The sequence below is a fragment of the Scyliorhinus torazame genome, chromosome 7 (genome assembly GCF_047496885.1).
Source record: "Scyliorhinus torazame isolate Kashiwa2021f chromosome 7, sScyTor2.1, whole genome shotgun sequence".
Taxonomy (NCBI): Eukaryota; Metazoa; Chordata; class Chondrichthyes; order Carcharhiniformes; family Scyliorhinidae; genus Scyliorhinus; species Scyliorhinus torazame.
In genome coordinates this window covers 97,979,708-98,001,589 of record NC_092713.1, presented here as the reverse complement: position 1 = coordinate 98,001,589, position 21,882 = coordinate 97,979,708, and the positions used below count along the sequence as shown (strand labels likewise).

The 21,882-nt window shown below is 47.8% G+C and overlaps 1 protein-coding gene across 1 annotated transcript in view; it reads left to right on the top strand.

The window, feature by feature from the left end:
- Nucleotides 1-258: 258 nt before the first annotated feature.
- The window catches only part of lepr (leptin receptor), a 194,054-nt gene continuing 172,430 nt past the window's right edge, over nucleotides 259-21,882 (top strand). Inside the window, exons 1-3 of the mRNA XM_072511112.1 lie at nucleotides 259-536; nucleotides 2,817-2,864; nucleotides 10,287-10,344. Coding sequence (XP_072367213.1) covers nucleotides 2,829-2,864; nucleotides 10,287-10,344 — 94 coding nt within the window. The 5' untranslated portion in view covers nucleotides 259-536; nucleotides 2,817-2,828. The remainder of the gene's footprint in view (nucleotides 537-2,816; nucleotides 2,865-10,286; nucleotides 10,345-21,882) is intronic.

The following is a 21,882-nucleotide window of genomic DNA, read 5'->3' as shown; positions in this document are numbered from 1 at the left end:
TGTGCCCACCTTCCTTCCCACATGTGTTCGACTCACGCAATTGCTCACTTCTTGGCCCTTCAGACCTTTGAGACGGTCTCTATCAGTGGCCCCCACCTCCGTCTATTACTCAGTCAACACCCATTCCCCCGTCCTCGTCAACACGGAGCTGCCATGTATTTCTCTGCTGTCCCTGCCCCAGTGTCTGCAGCGAGCTCCTCAGAGAGGAGCAGCAGCAGCCACGTGTGAACACACGTCAGTGAATAAGCAGCCGGGCTCCAGGCAGCTTCTTACGGGCTTTTGCGTGGCAGATCTGTTGCAGTGAGGTAAGAGTAAAAGCTGGGTCCTTCAGCCAGCTGGGTGCTTTCCCAATCGGCTGTTACCGAGCCCGGCTGACTCTTACAGAACGGTACACACTTCCCAGTGACAGGACAGTCATGGGTTATGCAGGAAGAGAGACGCCAGGCATCGTGCTGTTTGGAGAGTGACTCTTCAAACGACCTTTTACTCCTTATTGACAGAAGTTGTGACTTGAGCTTGGGCATCGGACAGTAAATGTGAGTTTGAGAAACTTTCCGATGTGCCGCGCTTTGTTTTGTAGAGTAAGTTATTCTCCAGAAGGGAGTGGGGAAAGTCTGTTCAAATGTGCTGAAAAACAATTTCAGGAATGTTTGATGGAAATGTGGGGCTTGTTGACTTGTTCTGAAACCAATTTGTGGTCATTGAGTTTATTGAAACATGTACCATTTTCTATCCCAACATTCTGTTCTACTTTCTGTCTGCACCGGGAAGAATTGGACATGTTGACAATTGCTTATCTTTACAGCACATTGTTTTTATGGTGCACGGAAGTGAAAGTTGATGCAGCAAACATCCCTTTATTATTTCTTAAACGATGGGAAGGAGCCAAAGCAACTGCGTACCACATCAGCGTAATTGTGCCAGTTTCGCCATTGTATGTTTGCAAATAAAAGTGTTGCCGAATACTTTTTCATAAAGATTGCGCCTCCTTTAAGGAAACTAACTTGAGGATCAGCTCAAAGAGTCGGGAAATCTGGCGTGTGGTTTTAATTTACTTGTAGCTGAAACTTACATTTTGGTGCATTTTTTACAGAGCAACTTTCCATCGCAAGTAATAGATCACTGAACGCAAATCAAACGGAGCGAAACTGCTCGACTAGTGTAGTTCATGGAGAAAGCGCGGACTTGGAAAACTAGTCTAAGTTTCCAAACCACTTCCAAAAACAAATAATTGCTGATAACTTTAGTTTCATGTTGGTGGTTTTGAGTATCGTTCCTGAAGCCCCGGGATCAAGACCAATTGAAGCGTGGCCAAACAGGTTAATCTAACAGTTTGCAATTCCTTCTAATGCCTGGCAGGGGCAGGTGGTACGAGCGGGCAGCCATGTGATGAAAAAAAAATTGGAGTCTTTCCCATGACTATTCATAGGTCTGGACTGCAACATGCATGTAAAAGTGCATGTTGCCACAGCAACTTAGAGGGGGAGGGGAGGGGGGCAGTTGGCTGGAGGGCTGCTGTTGATCAAATATGGTGCCAATACGGGTTTGATCCCCGTTCTGGCTGGGATAGATTCAGGATCTGCCTCCTTGCTCTACCAGTGCTGGAGTTGGGTGGCACAGTGGTTTGCACTTTTGCCTTTCAATACCAGAGACCTGGGTTCGATTCTGGCCTTGGGTGAATGTGGAGTTTGACTTTATCCCTGTGTCTGCAAGGGTTTCCTCCGGGTGCTCTGGTTTCCTCCCACAGTCCAAAGATGTGCAGGTTAGATGGATTGGTCATGCTAAATTGCCCCTTGGTGTCCAAAGGTGTGCAGGCTAGGTGGGGTTCCGGGGATTGGGCGGAGGAGTGGGCCGAGGTAGAGGACTCTATCAGAGGGTCGGTGCAAACCTGATGGGCTGAAATACCTCCTTCTGCACTGTAGGGATTCTATGGTTTTATGGTCCTATTCTATGGGATGCTATGGGTCGGACCTGCCGTTGGGCACAGAACTGACTGAAAAAGAATGTAGTCAACACTGTGAAATTGGTCCTTATCATTGTTGTGTCTTTGGGAGAAAGATTAAGGTTAGGGTTAGCATCAGCAAAATTAGCAATCACATTGGTAGCTGGTGATTTGCAAGTGTCCAGGGCGCCACCTGCAACTGTTGTTCAGCATCTTGGATCTGAAAATCGTGATCCTGATGCTGATTTCATGACCCTGCTGTTCAATTCAGCCTTAACTGGGTAGACCATGGGCTGCCTGCTTCCTCAGTTATTCCAGATGTCTAGAAGTCTACCCAGTGGTCCAAAAAGGGACTGATGAAGTTGACCGACAAAATGCTAAGTAATTTGTTCCTGTGCTGTGTAATGGCTGTTGACCAACTCCATCGTTCCCAGGCCAAAACACAGTACTTGGTTCATTTCCAAGCTGGTCTGGAATATACTTTAGAGGGTGAGCTGGGGAATGTTCCTTTTGAAAATAAGACATATTCCATTGTGGTTAATTTTAAACATCCATTTTATAAATCTTAGATTATTTTCCTTTGCATCGCTCCGGTTACAAAAAACTGAATGAGATTTGGGTTTTCAAAGGACTCACCAGACCATAGCTTCCTCAAAAGCCACCTGAATAGTTACTTTTCCACCTCCAATCCTTTCTCCATCCTGGACATGCTCCAACTCCTTCCGCCTGAGTTTACATAGGCATTTACCTCTTCAATTTTACCTATCTGAAAGGGGCACTTTTTGCTTCCAGCTATCTCAGTTAATGCTGCCATTCTTCAATTAATCGTTAATTCTTGCTTCTTAATTTTTGATCCATGTTTTCCATCTCGTAGGTAATCTACAAAATGGACCTTCTATTTTCCAATGTTCTAAAAATAAAGGTCTGTATCCTTTTTTTCAATCAAACCTGTACATTGTCACTTTTGCCATGTTTCCTCATTAATATGTCTAACGGTTTTAAAGCGAATTAGGCTGCTCCTGTTAGATTTCTTGTAAATATGGTAAGGAATGAGAAATAGTGAGTGGGACATTGGTTATTTCACAAATGGAATTTTTAGTTTATGAATGGCTTTGAAACCAATATTTAAAACATCTGAAAATTGATTGCTGAATGTTTAGTGACCAAGATACAAGAAGGTGTAAATAGAACTGCTTTAATCAGTGCGCAGGGACATGGATTTTATATGCTTCAAAATTCAAGTAATTGAAAAATAAAAACAAGTAACGAAGTTCCATTGATTTCAGCAGAATCAATAATGAACAGTGTAGGTTATTTAATTTCAAAATTTGAATGAATACTTCTGAATGACTTAACAATTAATGTAGATCACCGAATGTAGATCAGGATTTGATTCAACTGATGCATTCATGATCATAGCTTTATATTTCAGGGAAAAAAACATCTGGAATTCAAAGTCTAATGATGACCATGAAACCATTGTTGATTGTTGCAAAAAGTCTAACTGATTCACTAATGTCCTTCAGGGACGGAAACCTGCCGTCCTTACCTGGTCTGACCTACATGTGACTCCAGACCCACAGCAATGTGGTTGACTCCTAAAATGCCCTTTGAAATGGACTAGCCCTAGCAAGCCACTCAGTCCTTTGCCCATTACAAAGGACACCAAAAGGAATGAAACCAGATAGACCACCCAGCATTGGCCTGGGCATCGAAAACGACAAAGACACCTCATTTTAATGTATGCCTGATGTTGCTCCTGGAATGTGCTCCTACACTATTCCAGCCCTGTTGACCCTGCAAAGTCCTCCTTATTAACATCTGGGGGCTTGTGCCGAAATTGGGAGAGCTGTCTCACAAACAAGGTGAGCAACAGCCTGACTTAGTCATATGTTCTCCCCGTGCCTGCGTGGAATTCCTCCGGGCACTCCGGTTTCCTCCCACAAGTCTTGAAAGATGTTCATTTCATTTTTCATTTTCAAGATGTGTTTATTGGGTGAATTGGACATTTTGAATTCTTCCTCAGTGTATCCGAACAGGTGCCGGAATGTGGCGACTACGTAACTTCATTACAGCATTAATCTATGCCTACTTGCGACACTAATAAAGATTATTATTATTATGCACAGAATCATAATTTACAGATAATCTCCAAGACACCATCATCATCATTCCTGGGTACGTCCTGAATCACCAGCAGGGTAGACCCAACATAGGTGGTGGACAGTGTTATTCAGATAGGAGGGTATTGTCCTAGGAGTCCTCAATATCGATTCGGGATCCCAGTAAATTTCATGGCATCAGGTTAAATATGGGCAAGGAAACCTCCTGCTGATTATCACGTATCGACCCCCCTCCCTCAGCTGATGAGTCAGTACTCCTCCATGTTGAACACCACTTGGAGGAAGCACTGAGGGTGGCAAGGGCACAGAATATGCTTTGGGAAGGAGACTTCAATGTCCATCATCAAGAATAACTTGGTAGTACCACTGCAGACTGAGCGCGCTGGGTCCTAAAGGACACAGCTCCTAGTCTGGGACTGCAGCAAGTGATAGGAGAACGTACTTGACTTGATCCTCACCAATCTGCCTGCTGCAGATGCATCTGTCCATGACAGGATCATTAGGTGTGACCACTGCACAATCCTTGTGGAGACCAAGTTGTGACTTCACATTGAGGATACCTCCATTGTGTTGTATGGCACTACCACCATGCTAAATGGGACAAACTTCGATTATATCTAGCAACTCAAGACTGAGCATCCATGAGGCATTGTGGGCCATCAGCAGCAGCTGAACTGTATTCAACCACAATCTGCAACCTCGTGGCCCGACATAGCCCCCATTCTACCATTACCACCAAGCCAGGGGATCAGCCCTAGTTCAATGAAGAGTGTCAGAGGGCATGCCAGGGACAACACCAGGCATACATTAAAATGAGATATCAACCTGGTGAAGCTATAACACAGGACTACGTGCGTACCAAACAGCATTAGCAGCAAGTAATAGCAATTCCACGACCAATGGATCAGATCTAAGCTCTGTAGTCCTGCCACACCAGCTGTGAATGGTGGTGGATAGTTAAACAACTCACTGGAGGAGAAGGCTCCACAATATTCCCATTCCCAATGGTGGAGGAACCCAGAATATCTGTGCAAAAAGGTAAGGCATTTGCAACAATCGTCAGCCAGACATGCCACATGCATCTCAGCCTCCTCCTGAGGTCTGCAGAATCTTAAACCAATTTGATTCACTCCACATGATATCAAGAAAGGGCTGAAGTCTCTGGATACTACAAAGGCTATGGGCAAAGGCAATAGCCCTGAAAACTTGCATTCCAGAACTTTCCGCACCCCAAGCCAAGTTGTTCCAGTGCAGCTACAACACTGGCATCTACCCAGAAATGTAGAAAATTGTCCAAGTAAGTCCTGTACGCAAGAAACAGGATAAATCCAACTCGACAAATACTGTCCCACCAGTCTACTCTTCATCAGCAGCAAAGTGGTAAAAGGAGTCATTTACAGTCTATCAGGTGGTACTTGCTCTGCAATAACCTACTCATGATCACTAAGCTTGGCTTCCGCCAGGATCACTCAGCTCTTGATCTCATTTCAGGCTTGGTTCAAACATGGACTAAAGAGCTGATCTCCAGAGGTGAGGTGAGAGTGACTGCCCTTGACATCAAGGCAGCATTTGGCCGAATATGGCATCAAAGAGTCCTAGCAAAATTGGAGTCAATGGGAATCAGGGGGAAAACTCCCCCCTGGTTGGAGCCATACCTGGCACAAAGGAAGATGGTTGTGGTGGTTGTAGATCAATCATCCCAATTCCAGGACATCACTGCAAGAATTCCTCAGGGCCAACCATATTCAGCTGCTTCATCAATGACCTCCCTTCCATCATAAGGTCAGGAGTAGGGATGTTTGCGAATGACTGCACAATGTTCAGCACCATTCGCAACTCCTCAGATAATGAAGCAGTTCATGTCCGAATGCAGCAAGACCTGGACAATATTCAGGCTTGGGCTGGCAAGTGGCCAGTAACATTCACGCAACTCAAGTGCCAGGCAATGACCATCTCCAACAAGAGAGGATCTAACCATGGTCCCTTGACATTTAATGGCATTACCATCACTGAACCCCCCACAATCAACATCCTGGGAGCCACCATTGGTCAGAAACTGACTGGACTAGCCAGGCAAATACTGTGGCTACCAGGGCAGGTCAAAGGCTAGGAATCCAATGGTGAGTAACATACCTCCTGACTCTCCAAAGTCTGTCGACCATCTACAAGACACAAGTCAGGAGTGTAAAGGAATACTCTCCACTTGCCTGGATGAGTGCAGCTCCAATAACATACAAGAAACTCAATGTCATGTAGGAAAAGCAGCCCATTTGATTGCTCACCCTTCCACAAACATTCAATCCCTCCACCACTGATGAACAGTGGCAGACATGTGCACCATCTACAAGATGCACTGCAGTAACTCACCAGGGTTCCTTAGACTGTTCTTTCCAAACCCATGACCACTGCCATCTAGAAGGACAAGGCACTTGGGAACACCACCACCTGGAGATTCCCCTCCAAGTCACTCATCACCCTGACTTGGAAATATATTGCCATTCCTTATCTGTCGCTGGATCAAAATCCTGGAACTCCTTCCCTAATAGCACAGTGGTTATACCTACAACACGTGGACTGCTGCAGTTTAAGAGGCATCTCACGACCACCTTCTCAGGGAAACTAGGGATGGGCAATGAATGATGGCCCACGCAGCAGCGGCCTCATCTCTAATGACGTTTTCAAAAAAGGTGCTTGTTGAATTTAACCTTGATTACCTTTGAACATGAATTACGGATTCCTATTTACTGAAGGCTCACAGCCTTAACAAAGATGCATGTCTGAGTCATGCTAATTATACGGAAAATTGTGGAATCTATCTGATCTTTAGATTTGACAAGGTGCTTAGTGTTCCACAGTTCCACCCACTGCTTCTCCAAATTGTGAACTACAGGGTGATCTGTCTGCGTATTTCAGTGCAGGAATATAGAAAATGAGAAATGAGGATCAGTCACTGACCCACTAGAGGTTAGGCAAACACATACCACGGATTCTTCACTGATACGTTGCAGCAGTGTCAAATAAAACTTAACCATGGAGCTTCTTCCAGATATTGATCTGAAAAATTAACTCTAAGAGCAGGAGTTTCTTTTTGCCTCTGAGTGTCTGCTAGATGGGCACTTAGAGGTGGCAGAGTTTAGAAGGCGTGTGACAAGGTACTACCGTAAGGCAACTATTTTGACTACTGGATGATTTATGATTGACTTAGCAACCAAATAATGTGTGATTCAAAATGTGTTTGCAGCATCACGTGTTGTATGTGTAGCCATTCCACAAGGAACTCAAAAAAAGCAACTGTGTGGTTTATTTTAGGTGATCAGTCTGAGTAGTGTAATGTTAGACAAGAATGTTTATCTCAGAATCGTCAGGTCAAAGTTAGTTTGACAGACTGACAACACATGGCTGTATTGGTCTATATTGGAAAGGGGATATTATTTGTCTTAGGAGTTTGTCTAAATATATTTGGAGATATTAGCACCCTTGGATCCAACTTAACAGGGCTGCTAGTGTGATATTGAGAAATAAGAAATGGGTTACAAAGCTGGGCAAAATACACTGTGAGCTGTTGTTCAAGCATTATCATTCGCTGAAGCTCCTGATAAATAAGTGTTAGAGTGAATATATCTGTAACACCAACTTCAAAGCATTTAAAAATATTCATGAAGTATCATTTGACAGCCCTCCCTTTGCTATTCTCAAGTAGGCAATGTAACATAGATAGTAATGTAATAATTTGTAAACAATGTGCACATTCAGAAAAGCACTCCTGTTGTGAAAAATTCATCTTTTGTCTGAATGGCTCATGAGTTGAAACTCAGCCTACTAAATCTGTCTAGATGTCAATGCACCAACCGGGTTAATGTAGACAGGCAGTCCCAGCTTCTGATTTCTGGATCATGGCTAATTAGTTTGTGTCTCATTCTGCACTAGCAAAACCCATAAGAATATGTTGGGTGCGATTCTTCCAAAACATGACTAAGTGTCATTTTGGGTTGGTATGGGCGATTCCTGCCGTGTGTTTTGGCACAATCCAGGCCAGCATTCACCCATTCTTGGGGTACCAGAAGAAAACCGAGTCCATTCTGGGCTGGAATCCCCCGCTATATAATGGCACAGGTCCTTTATGGGTGACCCAGTTTGGGGGCGGGGGGGGGGGGGGGGGGCAATCCCAGTTCCCCTTCCCCTCCCCCTCCCCCACACCACTCAGTCATATTTCCTGCACCGAGGAGCTTCTCCTGCTGGAACTCCTCAGTGCAGCAGAAGATTGGGATGTCATTTTTAAATGGTGCCCGATTTCTTGACCCCTGACGTGAACCCCGCAATGTCCCAATTCACCTATAAAGGGGTCCTCGGAGCCCTCTTGACCCCACCTCAAATTTGCATGATATCCCAAACCCGATCCCCAGTACATGCAATATGCCAGCCTGGCACCCTGGCAGTGCCACCTGGGTGGCAGTCTGGAGCTGCCAGGATGCCAGACAGGCAGTGCCAGGGTACTACCCTGCCCAGAGGCTAACCACCCAGGGACATCTGATCCCCTGGGAGACCTCCTGCCCAAGTGCACTTGCCTAAGGTCTCCAAGACAAAAGCGTTAGATCCCAAACCCTTGGGTAGATCAGGCGAGTGCATATAAGAGTGAGACTGGCATTTCACTCTAATATGCAGATTTTCCAAACACTGATCCAGATGGGGACGTCGCACAAGATCCTATTAGGTCTCGTGAAGCGTGACAAGCTGGGTAAACCACGGAAGACAACTCTCCTGGCATCTACCGGACACATTGCGCCCTGGTTCGGGCGGGACCTGGCTGGTAAATCATGTCCTAATTCATTATATTGGAGCATAGGAGGTTTCTCACTAGAAAATCCCACACTTAGATTTTTTTTCTGCAGTGGGAACTAAAGAGGCCGGCATGACCAATCACAAAGTTAAGTTGAGGGCCAACCAAACCACCCACCCACAGACATCATGATCCCCACAGACATGGGCAACCCACCCCTAATCCTCAGCTCCGGAGGGGCGACCTCCCCCCAATCACTAAGTGTCCGCATGATTCTCCCCACACCACCCAGGCATGAGAGCCCCCCAGCATTGCCATCATGTCTTGTCCCTGCGTTTGGAGACCAGTACTAATTCGCTTGAGCGGGGCCTGACTGGTGCAGCTGGTGACTAATGGGAGCCGGGAGAATGTGGCCTTAAATTGGCTGCGCATATTTAAATGAGCATAATGACTTATTTGAATAGGATTATCTGGATTGTACTGGGTTCCGCTGGTTGGGTGCATCGTGCGTGAGTCAGGTGCATTGTGCATAGCTTGACGCCTGGTACAAAACCTGCCTTTGGCCTCTCCCGCTATGCACCCAGTGCAATGGGATCGGCGCTGGGTGCAACACGGTGGGAGAATTGCGCCCGTTAGCTCTGATTGATTTATGTCAATCTCTCAAAGTTGGATTGAATTGGACTTGTTGATCGCAGTTTATCAGAGAAAATGACAGCCTTTAGTTATTTTTGTCAGCCCAGACTGAAGATGCAGCAACACATCTGGAGCAAACAGGAACAACAGATGTTCCTATAATATTGGATTAGTTTCCTCTCTTATGGCCACTGGATGCAACATAGAGACGAAAATAGGATGGGAAGTTGCTGGTATGAGATCCCTGAACAGAAAGTTCCTGGACAATATTTCCAACATAACTTTCCTCTATCCATTGTGCCAAGATGATATAATATTCCCAGAGTATAATTGGGAAATTTCCCATTGTTTTTTTATTTTAGAATAAATGTATGGCAAGTAAGGAAACAGAAATTATTACAATTACCATTGGAGCTGTACTGATTCATTTCAATGGATGGAAGTGTTGCAGCTTTCCTATTGATTTCAATGTTCCACACGTCACAATCAGAATAAACTCAATCAAAAAACTTGAGGATATGTCAACATTGCATAAAGTTAAATGGAGGTTACACAGTAACTGGAAGCGAAAGATAAATGAGTGTTTTGAGTGCATCAATTTTGCCAAGACATCCTATTTTTCTGTTTCAGATGCAGTAATTGCCAGTGGTTTACATTTTTTTAATTTTATGTTTCGAGCATTTTCCTTTCTACTTGTACATATTTCTTACTATACCTATTATGTTATTTACTTTTGAAGAATACGTTATATTTTTAAATTTAATTTTATATTAATTGCAATATGAATTCACCCATCCTTTTTTACTTTCAGTTTCCCTATGTTTCAGAAATGATGATACTGTGGCTAATGACTGCAAATCTGTGTCTGGGTAAGTCCAAGGTTATGCTTCTTCTACGAGTATCTTGAACATATGGGAAATCACACATTCCCCAAATAAGATAAACAGCGATGGCAATGTGGAACTCAGTTTTGCTGGGGTTGATATTTGTGTCAATTTGTTGTTTAAGTGATATGTTGTTACATTTATAATTGAATTCATTACTTGGCAGTATCTTAAGTGAATTGATAAAATGGCTCAGTTGCTCCTTCATGCAAAGAAAATGGGCGGGATTCTCCGTCAGCTGACGCCTGAATCAGGAAACGCATTTGGGCGGAGAATTGGTTTAGACGCTGAAATCACGGCGGCGGCCGGTTTCACGCCAAATCGCAATTCACCAGTGCCTTGACAGCGGTGTCAATGCATTCCAGAACGCATGCACAATAAACACCGTTGACATATCATTAGCGGGCCTGGCTATTCACTGGGCCCTCCGCAATTCCCCACTTCCACTGGGGCGATTTCTCGATGGCGAGGTTCACTTGTGCTTTTAAAAATCGTGAAACAGGCGCCGTGGCTGCTGAGGGGGTGAGACGGGGTATGGAAAGTGTCCCACATCGCCATAGTTTGCTGACAGTCATGACACTGGCCATCTACCAGACACGTTGCTTCTGACAGGGTTGGGGAGGGTAACGGGGGGAGGCCAGGAGGTGGGCTGTGGAGTCAGGGTGGACAAGCACGGAACATCATTGCCGCAGCAGCCATGCAGCTGCGCAGGCCGCTAACTGCCCACTATGAACGTAGGGCCACAGGCCGTATGGGTCTCCCCTCCCAGGGCATCCCACTAGGTGCCCTCTGGCCCCAGCCGACCCAGCAGAAGGATGGACACCCTCCAGCACAACCAGTGCCATCTTGTTGGCGGGGATGAGTGTGTGTAGGGAGTGTAATGTGTATATGCGACTGCAGCCTGCCAGCCTCTCGAGTGTGAATCTCAGACTTGGCGAATCCTGCACCGTTTCCCATTGGAAACGTTTGTGTTCCGCGTGGTGCCAGTGCTAGCTCCTCCATGGTCGCTGAATCAGTCTAGGTGCGGTGCCAGGTTTCCTGTTGTAAAAGTCCAAGAATCCTGCCCCGGCATCAACACTTAGTCTCAGGAACGGAAAATCCCACCGAGTAGCTTTGTTAATTTATTCACCCACCACCTTTCAGGCTTTCTGAGCTAATTGGCATTTTCCCAGTGGATTTCCCCCCAGGCTTGTGCTCATGAAGCTTTTGATCAAGTTGCTTTGGGTTTATGGGTGTGGCCCAATCTATCTCACTTTTTTCTATTTTCCACTGGGTGGAAAACATTTGTGCAGTGACTCGTAAGCATTGCACGGTTCTTCCTGTGGCGGCTATGTGGTGAGCAGTCGCACACACAGTGGCTTCCGCCAGGGCACTTTGATTTCGGTCATTTTCGTCCAGTTAAAGGGTGATGTGTGAGGGGGGGAAGAATTTGTTGAATTTGATCGGGTAGGATCCCTCGCAAAGATAATGCCCAGCAAGTCGGCTAAGGGATTGTCATCAGACTCCTCAAACCTCGGTTGGGGAGGAACATGGCTGAGGCTCCTGCTGCGTATTTGGCCTCCCTGTGGTTGACTGAGATGGTGGCAACCTTCTTGATGGATGAATTTGAGAAGTAGCGGCAGGTGGTCGCTGAGAACTTGGAGAAGGCAATGAAGGGGCATTTGGCCCCTATTTGGGCCTTGGAGAAGATGGACTGGCGGATAGAGGAGCAGGTGCAGTGATACAGAGGTGGAGCTGGCACTGTCAGACCATGGTGACTGGATTATCTCCCTGGAGGCAGAGATGGCATTGTTGGCTGGTGAGCATAAAGTATTGAAGGCCAAGGTCGACAATCTGGAGAACCGCTCAAGATGGCAAAATTAACGAATTGTTGGGATACAAGAAGGTCTGGAAGGCTCAAACCCTACGGACTACATGTCCAAGATGGTTGGAAAGCTGGTGGGGTAGCTTTCCTGTCCCCTACCAAATTGGAGTAAGCCCATTGGTCGCTGAGACAGAAGCCCAGATCTGGGGAGCCACCATGGGTGATCATCGTCAGGTTTCACAGGTACCAAGACAAGGAACAGGTCCTGAGGTGGACAAAAGACCATTGAGAATGTAGATGAGAAGGCCATGCCATCAGAATATATCAGGACATTGGGATGGAGCTGGCGAGAAAGCGTGTGGCATTCAATAAGGCCAAGGCCGCACTGTACAAGAGTAATGTGAGATTTGGTGTGGTGTACTCAGATCGTCCTCGGATGACTTTCGAGGAGAGAGATTACTACTTTGATGCGCCAAAGGATGCGAATGAGTTCATCGAGAAGCATCCACTGGGGTTGAACTAAAGTGCTCAAGGACTAAGAAGTTAGATAATTGTCCACATTAGGTTAATCTGTATTTACAGTGAGATTTTTGTACTGTGGGGAAGTGCATGGGTTGTTATAGGCCATTGATTTTTCTGGGCGAAGTTGGAGTTTGTATGTTGTACTATTGGAGTTGTTTGTGGGCTGGGGTCTGGGTGTTTATTTTCCTCGACGGTTCTGTATTCAATTTTGGTATGGGCGGGTGGCTGATTGCTGGTATTCTGTATAGTTGACCTGTGTGGAGACACCCTGTGTGGGGGTCACCCTGCTAGCTGTCAGACTAGCTAACGGGAGCGGAGAAGGGGGAAATATTTACAGTTTCTTACCATTGGATTTTTAAAACCTTAGGTTTTTTATTTCTGTTTTGTTTGGGATTGGGGATCGGGAAGAGGGCTTTTGTTCTTCTGTTGGTTGTTTGGTAATGGGGTGGGGTTGGGCTGGGAGGTGGAGAGAGAGGGGGGAGGAGGAGCCTGCTGACGATGAAGGTTTCTTTGCCTTTGTGCTGGCTTTATGGGGGGGGGGGGGGTATGGCGTCCATTTTGAGTGGGCCCAGAGCTGGTGCAGGCTGAGGCATTGCTGCATTGCCTCACAGGGTGGATATGGCCAATCCTTGGTGGCGGCGGGGGGGGGGGGGGGGGGGGGGGGGGGGGGAGGTAATTTGTACACTTGTGAAGTTTGGAGGCCGATGTGTTTTTTTTTAGAGGGGATCCATTTGAGAATCAAGGATCAAACAAAGTTGTGGAAGGGCTGGGCGGGCCACATATATCATTCAGGTTTTGATTGTAGGGCGTGGGTGGCTGCTGTGTTGATCAATAAGAGTGTCAGTTTCTGCGGTTAATATATCAGCAGATCCAAATGGGAGGTACGTAATCGCCAGTGGGCCGTTGGCGGGCATGCCGGTGGTATTGGTCAATGTGTATGCACCGAACTGGGATGACACGACATTCGTTTATAAGGTGCTGGCTTCTATCCAGATCTGTATTCACATATGCTAATTATGGGGAGAGACTTCAATTACGTCCTGGATTCTAGAATGGACAGGTTGAGTCCCAAGTCCATCAGGGGTGGCAAAGGTGTTATTGGTTTTCATGGAACAGATAGGGGGTAGTGGCAGTCATGCGGGGATTTATGTATCCGAGGGATAAGGAGTTTTCGTTTTTTCCCATGTCCATCAGGTTTACTCCCAGATTGACTTCTTTTTGGTGGTTAGGTCTCTTCTCCCTGGGATGAGGGGGGCGGGGTACTTGGTAATCCTTATCTTGGATCATGATCTACATTTTGTGGACCTGATGCTGGAATTGGGCCGTTCTGAGCGACCCCCCTGGAGATTGGACATGGTGTTGTTCGTGGATAAGACATTTTGTGATAATATATCCTCTGCCATTGGGGAATTCATTGAGTTTAACAGGAATGAGGCGGTCTCGCCTTCCACGCTCTGAGAACCCTCGATGGCAGTCATTAGGGGGGGAGACAATCTCTTACAAGGCGCACAGGGATAGATCTGGAAGGGTGAAGAGGCAGAGGCTGATGGACTCCATTCTTGAGGTGGGCCACCAGTGCTCGATTGCCCCTGACACCAGAGTTGTTGGAAGCAGAAAGAAACTGCAAACGGAATTTGAGCTGTAGTCGACAGGCAAGGCAGCGAACTAGCTGTGACACTCGAGGTGGACCTTTTATGAATATGGAGATATGGCTAGTTATCTGTTAGTGCACCAGCTGAGACAGCAGGCTACCTCCTGGGAGATAGGGCAGACCAGGGACTCGGGTGACGGGTTGGGCTCCGTCCCAGAGAAGGTTTATGAGGTGTTTGAGGCTTTTGGCCGAGAGCTGGATAAGTCACAGTCCCAAGAGGAGAGATCATCAATTGTGCAGTTTCTAGATGGGTTGATCTTCCTGGCGGTGGAGCAGGAGAGGAGGCCGCAATTGGGGGTGTTGAGAGGGCCAGAGGAGGTCATGAACTGGATTAGTTTAATGTAGACAGGTAAAGCTCCAGATGGATTTTCTATTGGATTGTACAAATAGTTTGCGAGTTAGTTGGTCCCAAGTCTGGTGGATATATTTAATGATTCCCTGTCCTGGGAGGTGTTGCCAGCTACGTTGGTGCAGGCATCGATTTCCTTGATCCTGAAGAAGGACAAGAATCTCATGGAACGTGGACGTATCGACCCAATTCGTTGTTAAACGCTGATGCTAAGTTGTTGTCTTAAGGAGTGGGATTCTCCTGCACTCGGCGCAATGGCCCGACGCCAGCGTCAAGAGCGGCACGAACCACTCCGGCGTCGGGCCACCCGAAAGTTGCGGATTCCTCCGCACTTCTGGGGGCTAGGACGGTGCCGGAGGGGTTGGCGCAGCGCCAACCGGCGCCAAAGGGCCACCGTGGTCCCGCGCATGTGCAGAACCGCCGCCGTGTTCTGGTGCATGCGCAAAACCGCTGGCGTGTTTCCTGCGCATGCACAGGGGGTTCTTCTCCGCGCCAGCCATGGCGGAGCCCTACAGAGGCCGGCGCAGAGGGAAAGAGTGCCCCCACGGCACAGGCCCACCCACAGATCGGTGGGCCCCGATCGCAGCCCAGGCCACGGTGGGGGCCCCCCCCCTCGGGTCGGAACCCCCCGGGCCCCCCCGAGGACCCCGCTAGACGGCCGACAAGCCAGGTCCCGCCATGATGGACCATTTCACGACGGCGGGATTGGCCGGAAACGGGCGGCCGCTCGGCCCATCGGGGCCCGGATAATTTCCGGGGGTGGCTCTGCCAACGGCCTCCGACCAGCGTGGCGTAAACCCCGCCCCCGCCCGCAAACCGGCGCCGGAGAATACGGCAGCTGGCGTCGGAGCGGCGGGGTGGGATTCACGCCCCCCCCCCCCCCGGGATTATCCGACCCGGCGGAGGGTCGGAGAATCCTGCCCAAGGTGCTGGAGCCCTGCTTCCTGGGCTGAATTTGGAGGAACAGACTGGTTTAGTTAAGGGCCCACAATTGTCAGCCAACTTTGGAGATTGTTAAACGTTGTGTAACCGCTCTCCTTAGGGCCCAAGCCAGAGGTGATTATTTCAATGGATGCGGAGAAAGTGTTTGACAGGGTTGAGTGGGGGTCCCTCTATTAAATCCTTCGAAGGTTTGGCTTTACGTCAAAGTTATATCATGGATTAGTCTTTTGTAGCAGGCCCCCACCGCACGTACGTGTACTAATGCCTTGAGCTTGGATTATTTTCAACTGAACAGGGGTACAAGGCAGGGGTGTCCATTGTCCCTGCTTTGGTTTGTCTTTGCAATTGAGTCGCTGGCCATTGCATTGAGGTTGTCCACCAGATGGAGGGGGTTAGAGTGTGGAAGGAGGGAGCACAGAGTCACCTTGTATGTGGATGATTATTACTATATCTCGGACCCACTCTCTAATGTGGAAGAGATATTGAAACTGCTCAGGAGTTTTGGCTTTTTCTCTGGGTACAAGATGAATGTGGGCAAAAGCGAATATTTTCCAGTGAACCCCGTGGGAGGAGAGCTGATCTGAGGCGGTTGCCGTTTCGCCTCAGCCAAGACTAGTTTCTGTTATCTGGGAATCCGGGGGGCCCTTGATTGAGCCTGGCCCTATGAACTTAACGCTGTGACCCATGTGGATAGGGTGAAGACTGGCTTGAAAAAGTGGGATGCCCTCTCTCCTGACCTGAGCGGGAAGAAGAGTACAGATGGTGAAGATGATTATTCTCCCGAGGTTTTTGTGTTTGTTTTTGTTACAGTATCGCTCAATCTTCCTTCTGAACTCTTTCTTTTGCAGGATAAATAAATTGATATCTACTTTTGTTCGGGCTGGTAGGACCCCACAGGTTCGTAGGGCGGTACTGCAAAGGATGGGCAGTTGAGCGGTTGGCACTACCTAATCTGTTATGTTATTTTTGGGTGGCAAATATTAATAAGGTGTGGGGGTGTCTTGGGGATCCGGATTCTATATGGAAGCGAATGGAGGACGGTTTGTGCATAGGGTCGTTACTGGCCCACTCACAGTTTCCCCTGCAAGATTCTCTTCGAGCCCGGTGGTGATAATCAATTTGGTGATTTGGAATCAGATTAGACAGCATTTTAAACTGGGTTCCATGTTGCTGTTGGCTCCGATTTAGGTTTGTGCCGTTTGGCTTGGATTCATTGTTCAGGGCATGGGAGAGGGAGGGGTTGGAGAGGTATGGGGACATCTTTCCTGAAGGTAGGTTCTCTGGTTTGGATGAGGTTTTAGAGAAGTTCCAGCTCCCGAGAGTGAACATCTTCAGGTACTTGCAGGTTCGCAACTTTCTGCATAAGGAGCTTCCTTCATTTCTCCTGGCACCGCCACCCTCACACTTGGGCAAGGTCCTGTACTTGACCGAGTTAGGGGAGGGAAATATTGTGGATATTTATGGGCAGATGTTGTTGTCGGAGCAGGCATTGTTGGAAGACGTAAAGGGGAAATAGGAGGGTGAACTAGGTTTGGTTTTTGAGGGGAGGTGTGGAGTGAGGCTCTGCACAGGGACAACTTCACCTCCTCATATGCGAGGTCAAGGTTGATTCAGTTCAAGGTGGTGCACCTGACCAAGGTGCTCATGAGTGGATTCTTTCTCGGGGTGAAAGATAGGTGTGAGTGGTGCTCTAGGGGGCCAGCAAATCATACGCACATGTATTGGTCTTGCACCAAGCTTGTAGGCTTCTGGGTCTCCTTTATGGACACGATGTTGGGGATTTGGGGGATTTACTTGGAGCTATGCCCATTGGTGGCCATTTTTGGAGTATCGGACTCACCCATGCTGCAGATGCCGACGAGGGCAGATGTCCTAGCCTTCACCTGGTTAATAGCTCGGAGGTGAGTTCTGCTTGGGTGGAGGTCCCCGGTGATGCCTAAGGCCTCGGCCTGGCTGGGGGACCTATTGGAATTTTTTCACCTAAAGAAGATTAAGTACACCATGAGGGGATCGGTGGAAAGGTTCTACTCGAGGTGGCAGCCTTTCATCTCCTCTCTTCAGGGAACTGGTTACTGTCAACTGTTAAAGGGGGGATTTTGTTAAAGTTTGCTTTCTTTTTGGATGGTTGAGCGTGAAAGGGGTTGGGCTGGGGTTTGGGTGGGTGTAGTTTGTATTTGAGTTTGCTGTATTGTTACTTTGTTATACTGAAAATCTTTTCTGAATAAAAATTTGTTTTTAAAAATGGGATTGCACGGTTGAGGTTAGGAGCTCTTCTATTTGGGATTTATGGTCATCATCCTGTTCATTAGTTTGGCAACAGGGCCCCCCTCATCCCAGGGAGTACAAGTGGCTAGCACTGTGGCTTCACAGTGCCAGGGTCCCAGGTTCGATTTCCCGCTGGGTCACTGACTGTGCGGAGTCTGCACGTTCTCCCCGTGTCTGCGTGGGTTTCCGCCGGGTGCTCTTGTTTCCTCCCACAGTCCAGAGATGAGCAGGTTAGGTGGATTGGCCATGATAAATTGCCCTTAGTGACCAAAAAGGTGAGGAGGGGTTATTGGGTTACGGGGATAGGGTGGAAGTGAGGGCTTAAGTGGGTCGGTGCAGGCTCGATGGGCTGAATGGCCTCCTCCTGCACTGTCTGTTCTATGTTCTATGTACTTACTTAAAGTTGTGCTGCTTTCCCTCTCTTGAACGCTAGCTGTGAATGAGGGCTCGGAGAAGAGCAGCAAGAGGCAGGAGCATTTAAAAAATACATGGATTGTAGCAGACTCAGCTTGACATTTCTGCGTCATTGGGACTTGCATTTCCACAACGTCGAAGCTCTGACTTCAGATTGGATCTGGGACTTCAATAGGAACTCAAGCCCAGGAGAGGGAAGCAGTGAAAGGGTGAGCCAGGGAGTGGGAGGCTTGGCGAGAGCGTGGCTGAAGGAGCCGGGGAATCCAAAACTCTGGGAGCGGCGAGAGACCCCTTGAAATTGGTACCACTTAGTGGTTGGGGAGAGGGGAATGGCGCCGGCGGGGGGGGGGGGGGGGGGGGGGGGGTGGAGGGGGGGGGGGGGGGGGGAGGGGGCAGTGTTTCTCTGACGGTGACTAGGGCATTTTCTTTGTCTCACCTTTCGGGTGAAGTCGTCAGCCATCTTGAGCATGTCTTGGGCCTAGGTATTTGGTGTGGGTGCAGGATAATCCTTTGTGGTGTAAATGGCTGACTCTGGGTTGGGGGGATGAGAGACCTCCGATCAGGTTGGTCACATGGAACTTGCGGGGGTTGGGGGGTCCAGTGAAGTGACTGAGAGTCTTATCCCACTTGAAGAATTTTTAGGCCAATGTGGTGTTTTTGCAAGAGACTCACCTGCGGGTGAGGGAGCAGACCAGATTCCGGAGAGGGTGAGTGAGCCAGATATTTCACTTAAGCTTCGACAGTAGGGCCCGGGAGTGACAATTGTCGTCAATAAGTGGACAAGATTCTTAACAAATAAGGTTGTAGCGGCCACAGGTGGCAGGTATGTGATTGTTACTGGGCCATTAGTGGTTAAGTTGTTAGTATTGGTAAATGTATATGGCCTGAATTGGGATGATGTGACATTTATAAGGAAGCCGTTGGCCTTCATCCCGGACTTGGAGCCACATCAGCTGATATTGGGGGTGGGAGAGACTTAAACTGTGGGCTGGAGCTGAAGTTAGACCAGTCTAGGCCGAAGTCGTTGGCTCCTTCGGAATAACAAAAGTGCTGTTAGCGTTTTTTGAAGAGATGAAGGGGCAAACCCGTGACGGTTCATGCATCCGGGGGGTGGGGAGGGTAAAGAATTCTCGTTCTTTTCCCCAGTTCATAAGGTATACTCTAGGATAGACTTCTTTTTGATGGGTAGGTCTCTTCCCGGGGGGAGGAAAGTAGAATATTCGGTTATAGTCATTTTGGACATACTCCGCATTGGCGGACTTGGTTTTAGAGGTGGGCCCTGTTCAATATCCGGCATGGAGGATAGAAGTAGGGCTACTAGTGGATATAGGGTTTTGTAGGTGCATTTCTAAGGCTATAGATGAGTATATAGGCTTCAATGGGAACGGGTCTGTCTCTTCTACCATGCTGTGGGAGGCTTTGAATGTGGTTATCTGAGGAGAGATTATATCATACAAGGCGCACATGGATAGGGAGGTAAGAAAAGAGTGCCAAAAGCTAGTTGATGATATTCTGGAGGTGGACCGCATGTATTTGAGTGACCCTACCCTGGAGATCCTGGCAAATAGGAAGAAACTGCAGATGCAGTTCAATCTGCTGTCTACGGGTCAGGGGGTGCACCAGCTGCAGCATTTGAGGGGAGTCATTTATGAATATAGGGAGAAGGCCAGCAATCTCCTGACTCACCAGTTGAGGTGGCAGGCGGCCTCCCGAGATGTCATTCAGGTCAGGGACTTAAGCAGCAAGCTGCTGTCTGCCGCGGATGGCGTAAACGGTGCATTTGAGGCTTTCTGTAAGAATCTTTACAGGTCGGAGCAGCCAGAGGGTTGTTGGATATGTTGGCATTTTTGGAAGGTCTGAAATTTCCTGTGCTGGGGAGGAGGAGAGCGAAGAGTTGGAGGCACTGCTAGGTCCTGGGGAAGTCTTAGCAGCTATAGGGCGGAGGCAAACAGGTAAGGCCGCGGGGCCGGATGGACTTCCAGTGGAGTTTTATAAGAAGTTTGCCAGACAGTTGGTCCTATTGGTGGTGGACATGTTTCAGGACTCTGACCTGGGGCTCCTTTCTGGCGACATTAGTGCAGGTATCTATTTCCCTCTAGTTGAAAAAAGATAATGATCCTGTGATCGTACCATCCTAATTCGTTGCTGAATGTGGATGCCGAGGTATTGTACTAGCGATGAGATTAGAGCAATGTCTTCTTGGGGTGATAGGTAAAGATCAGACAGATTTGTAAAGGGCCGGCAGCTGTCGTCTAATGTGCAGTGATTGTTAAATGCAGTTCTCTCCCCGCCTACGGGGCTGGATCCAGAGACGGTTGTATCTTTGGATACCAAGAAGACATTTGATAGTGTGGAGTGGAAATACCTGTTTACAGTTTTGGCGATGTTTGGTCTGAAAGAGCACCCTGGCTAGGTGCTCCCCCACCCTATCCCTGTAAACCCACCTAACCTGCACAACTTTGGGCACTGTGGAGCAATTTAGCATGGTCAATCCATCTAATCGGCATATCTTGGGAAGAAACCGGAGCACCCGGAGGAAACCCATGCAGACAGGGGGAGAAAGTGTAAACTCCACACAGACAGTAACCAAAGACCAGAATTGACTCGGGTCCCTGGCGCTGTGAGGCAGCAGCGCAAACCACTGTGCCACCATGCTGCCCCACTAATACTAATACAATTGTAGAAACCATAATCACTTTTCCTCATATAAAAAATAGTATTTTAATGCAAGATGTTTAGTTTAATAATGAACGGTTCTAGGTCACTTGGGAGGAATCCTATCAGATAATAAGTTTGAATGCACTCCATTGGAAATAATCATAACTGTGTTGCTCTGGTAGCTCATGGTTTGGTGTGGAAAGTCAGCCACGTTTCTTGTTTCTGATTATTACATAATGACTCTTGCTGTGGTGTATATGTCTGTGAAGTAGACTATGGTCAGTCAGATAATTTGGCAACAAATGAAAAATGATATTGGGCCGCCAAGATATCTAGGGCTGGAACCCAGCATAGGGTTAAGGAAAATCCCAAGGCTTTATACACGTACATAAAAAGCAAGAGGGTAGCCAGGGAAAGGGTTGGCCCACTGAAGGATAGGCAAGGGAATCTATGTGTGGAGCCAGAGGAAATGGGTGAGGTACTAAATGAATACTTTGCATCAGTATTCACCAAAGAGAAGGAATTTGTGGATGTTGACTCTGGAGAAGGGTGTGTAGATAGCCTGGGTCACATTGACATCCAAAAAGACTACGTTTTGGGCGTCTTGAAAAAGATTAAGGTAGACAAGTCCCCAGGGCCTGATGGCATCTACCCCAGAATACTGAAGGAGGCTAGAGAGGAAATTGCTGAGGCCTTGACAGAAATCTTTGGATCCTCACTGTCTTCAGGTGATGTCCCGGAGGACTGGAGAATAGCCAATGTTGTTCCTTTGTTTAAGAAGGGTAGCAAGGATAATCCAGGGAACTACAGGCTGGTGAGCCTTACGTCAGTGGTAGGGAAATTACTGGAGAGAATTCTTCGAGACAGGATCGACTCCCATTTGGAAGCAAATGGATGTATTAGTGAGAGGCAGCATGG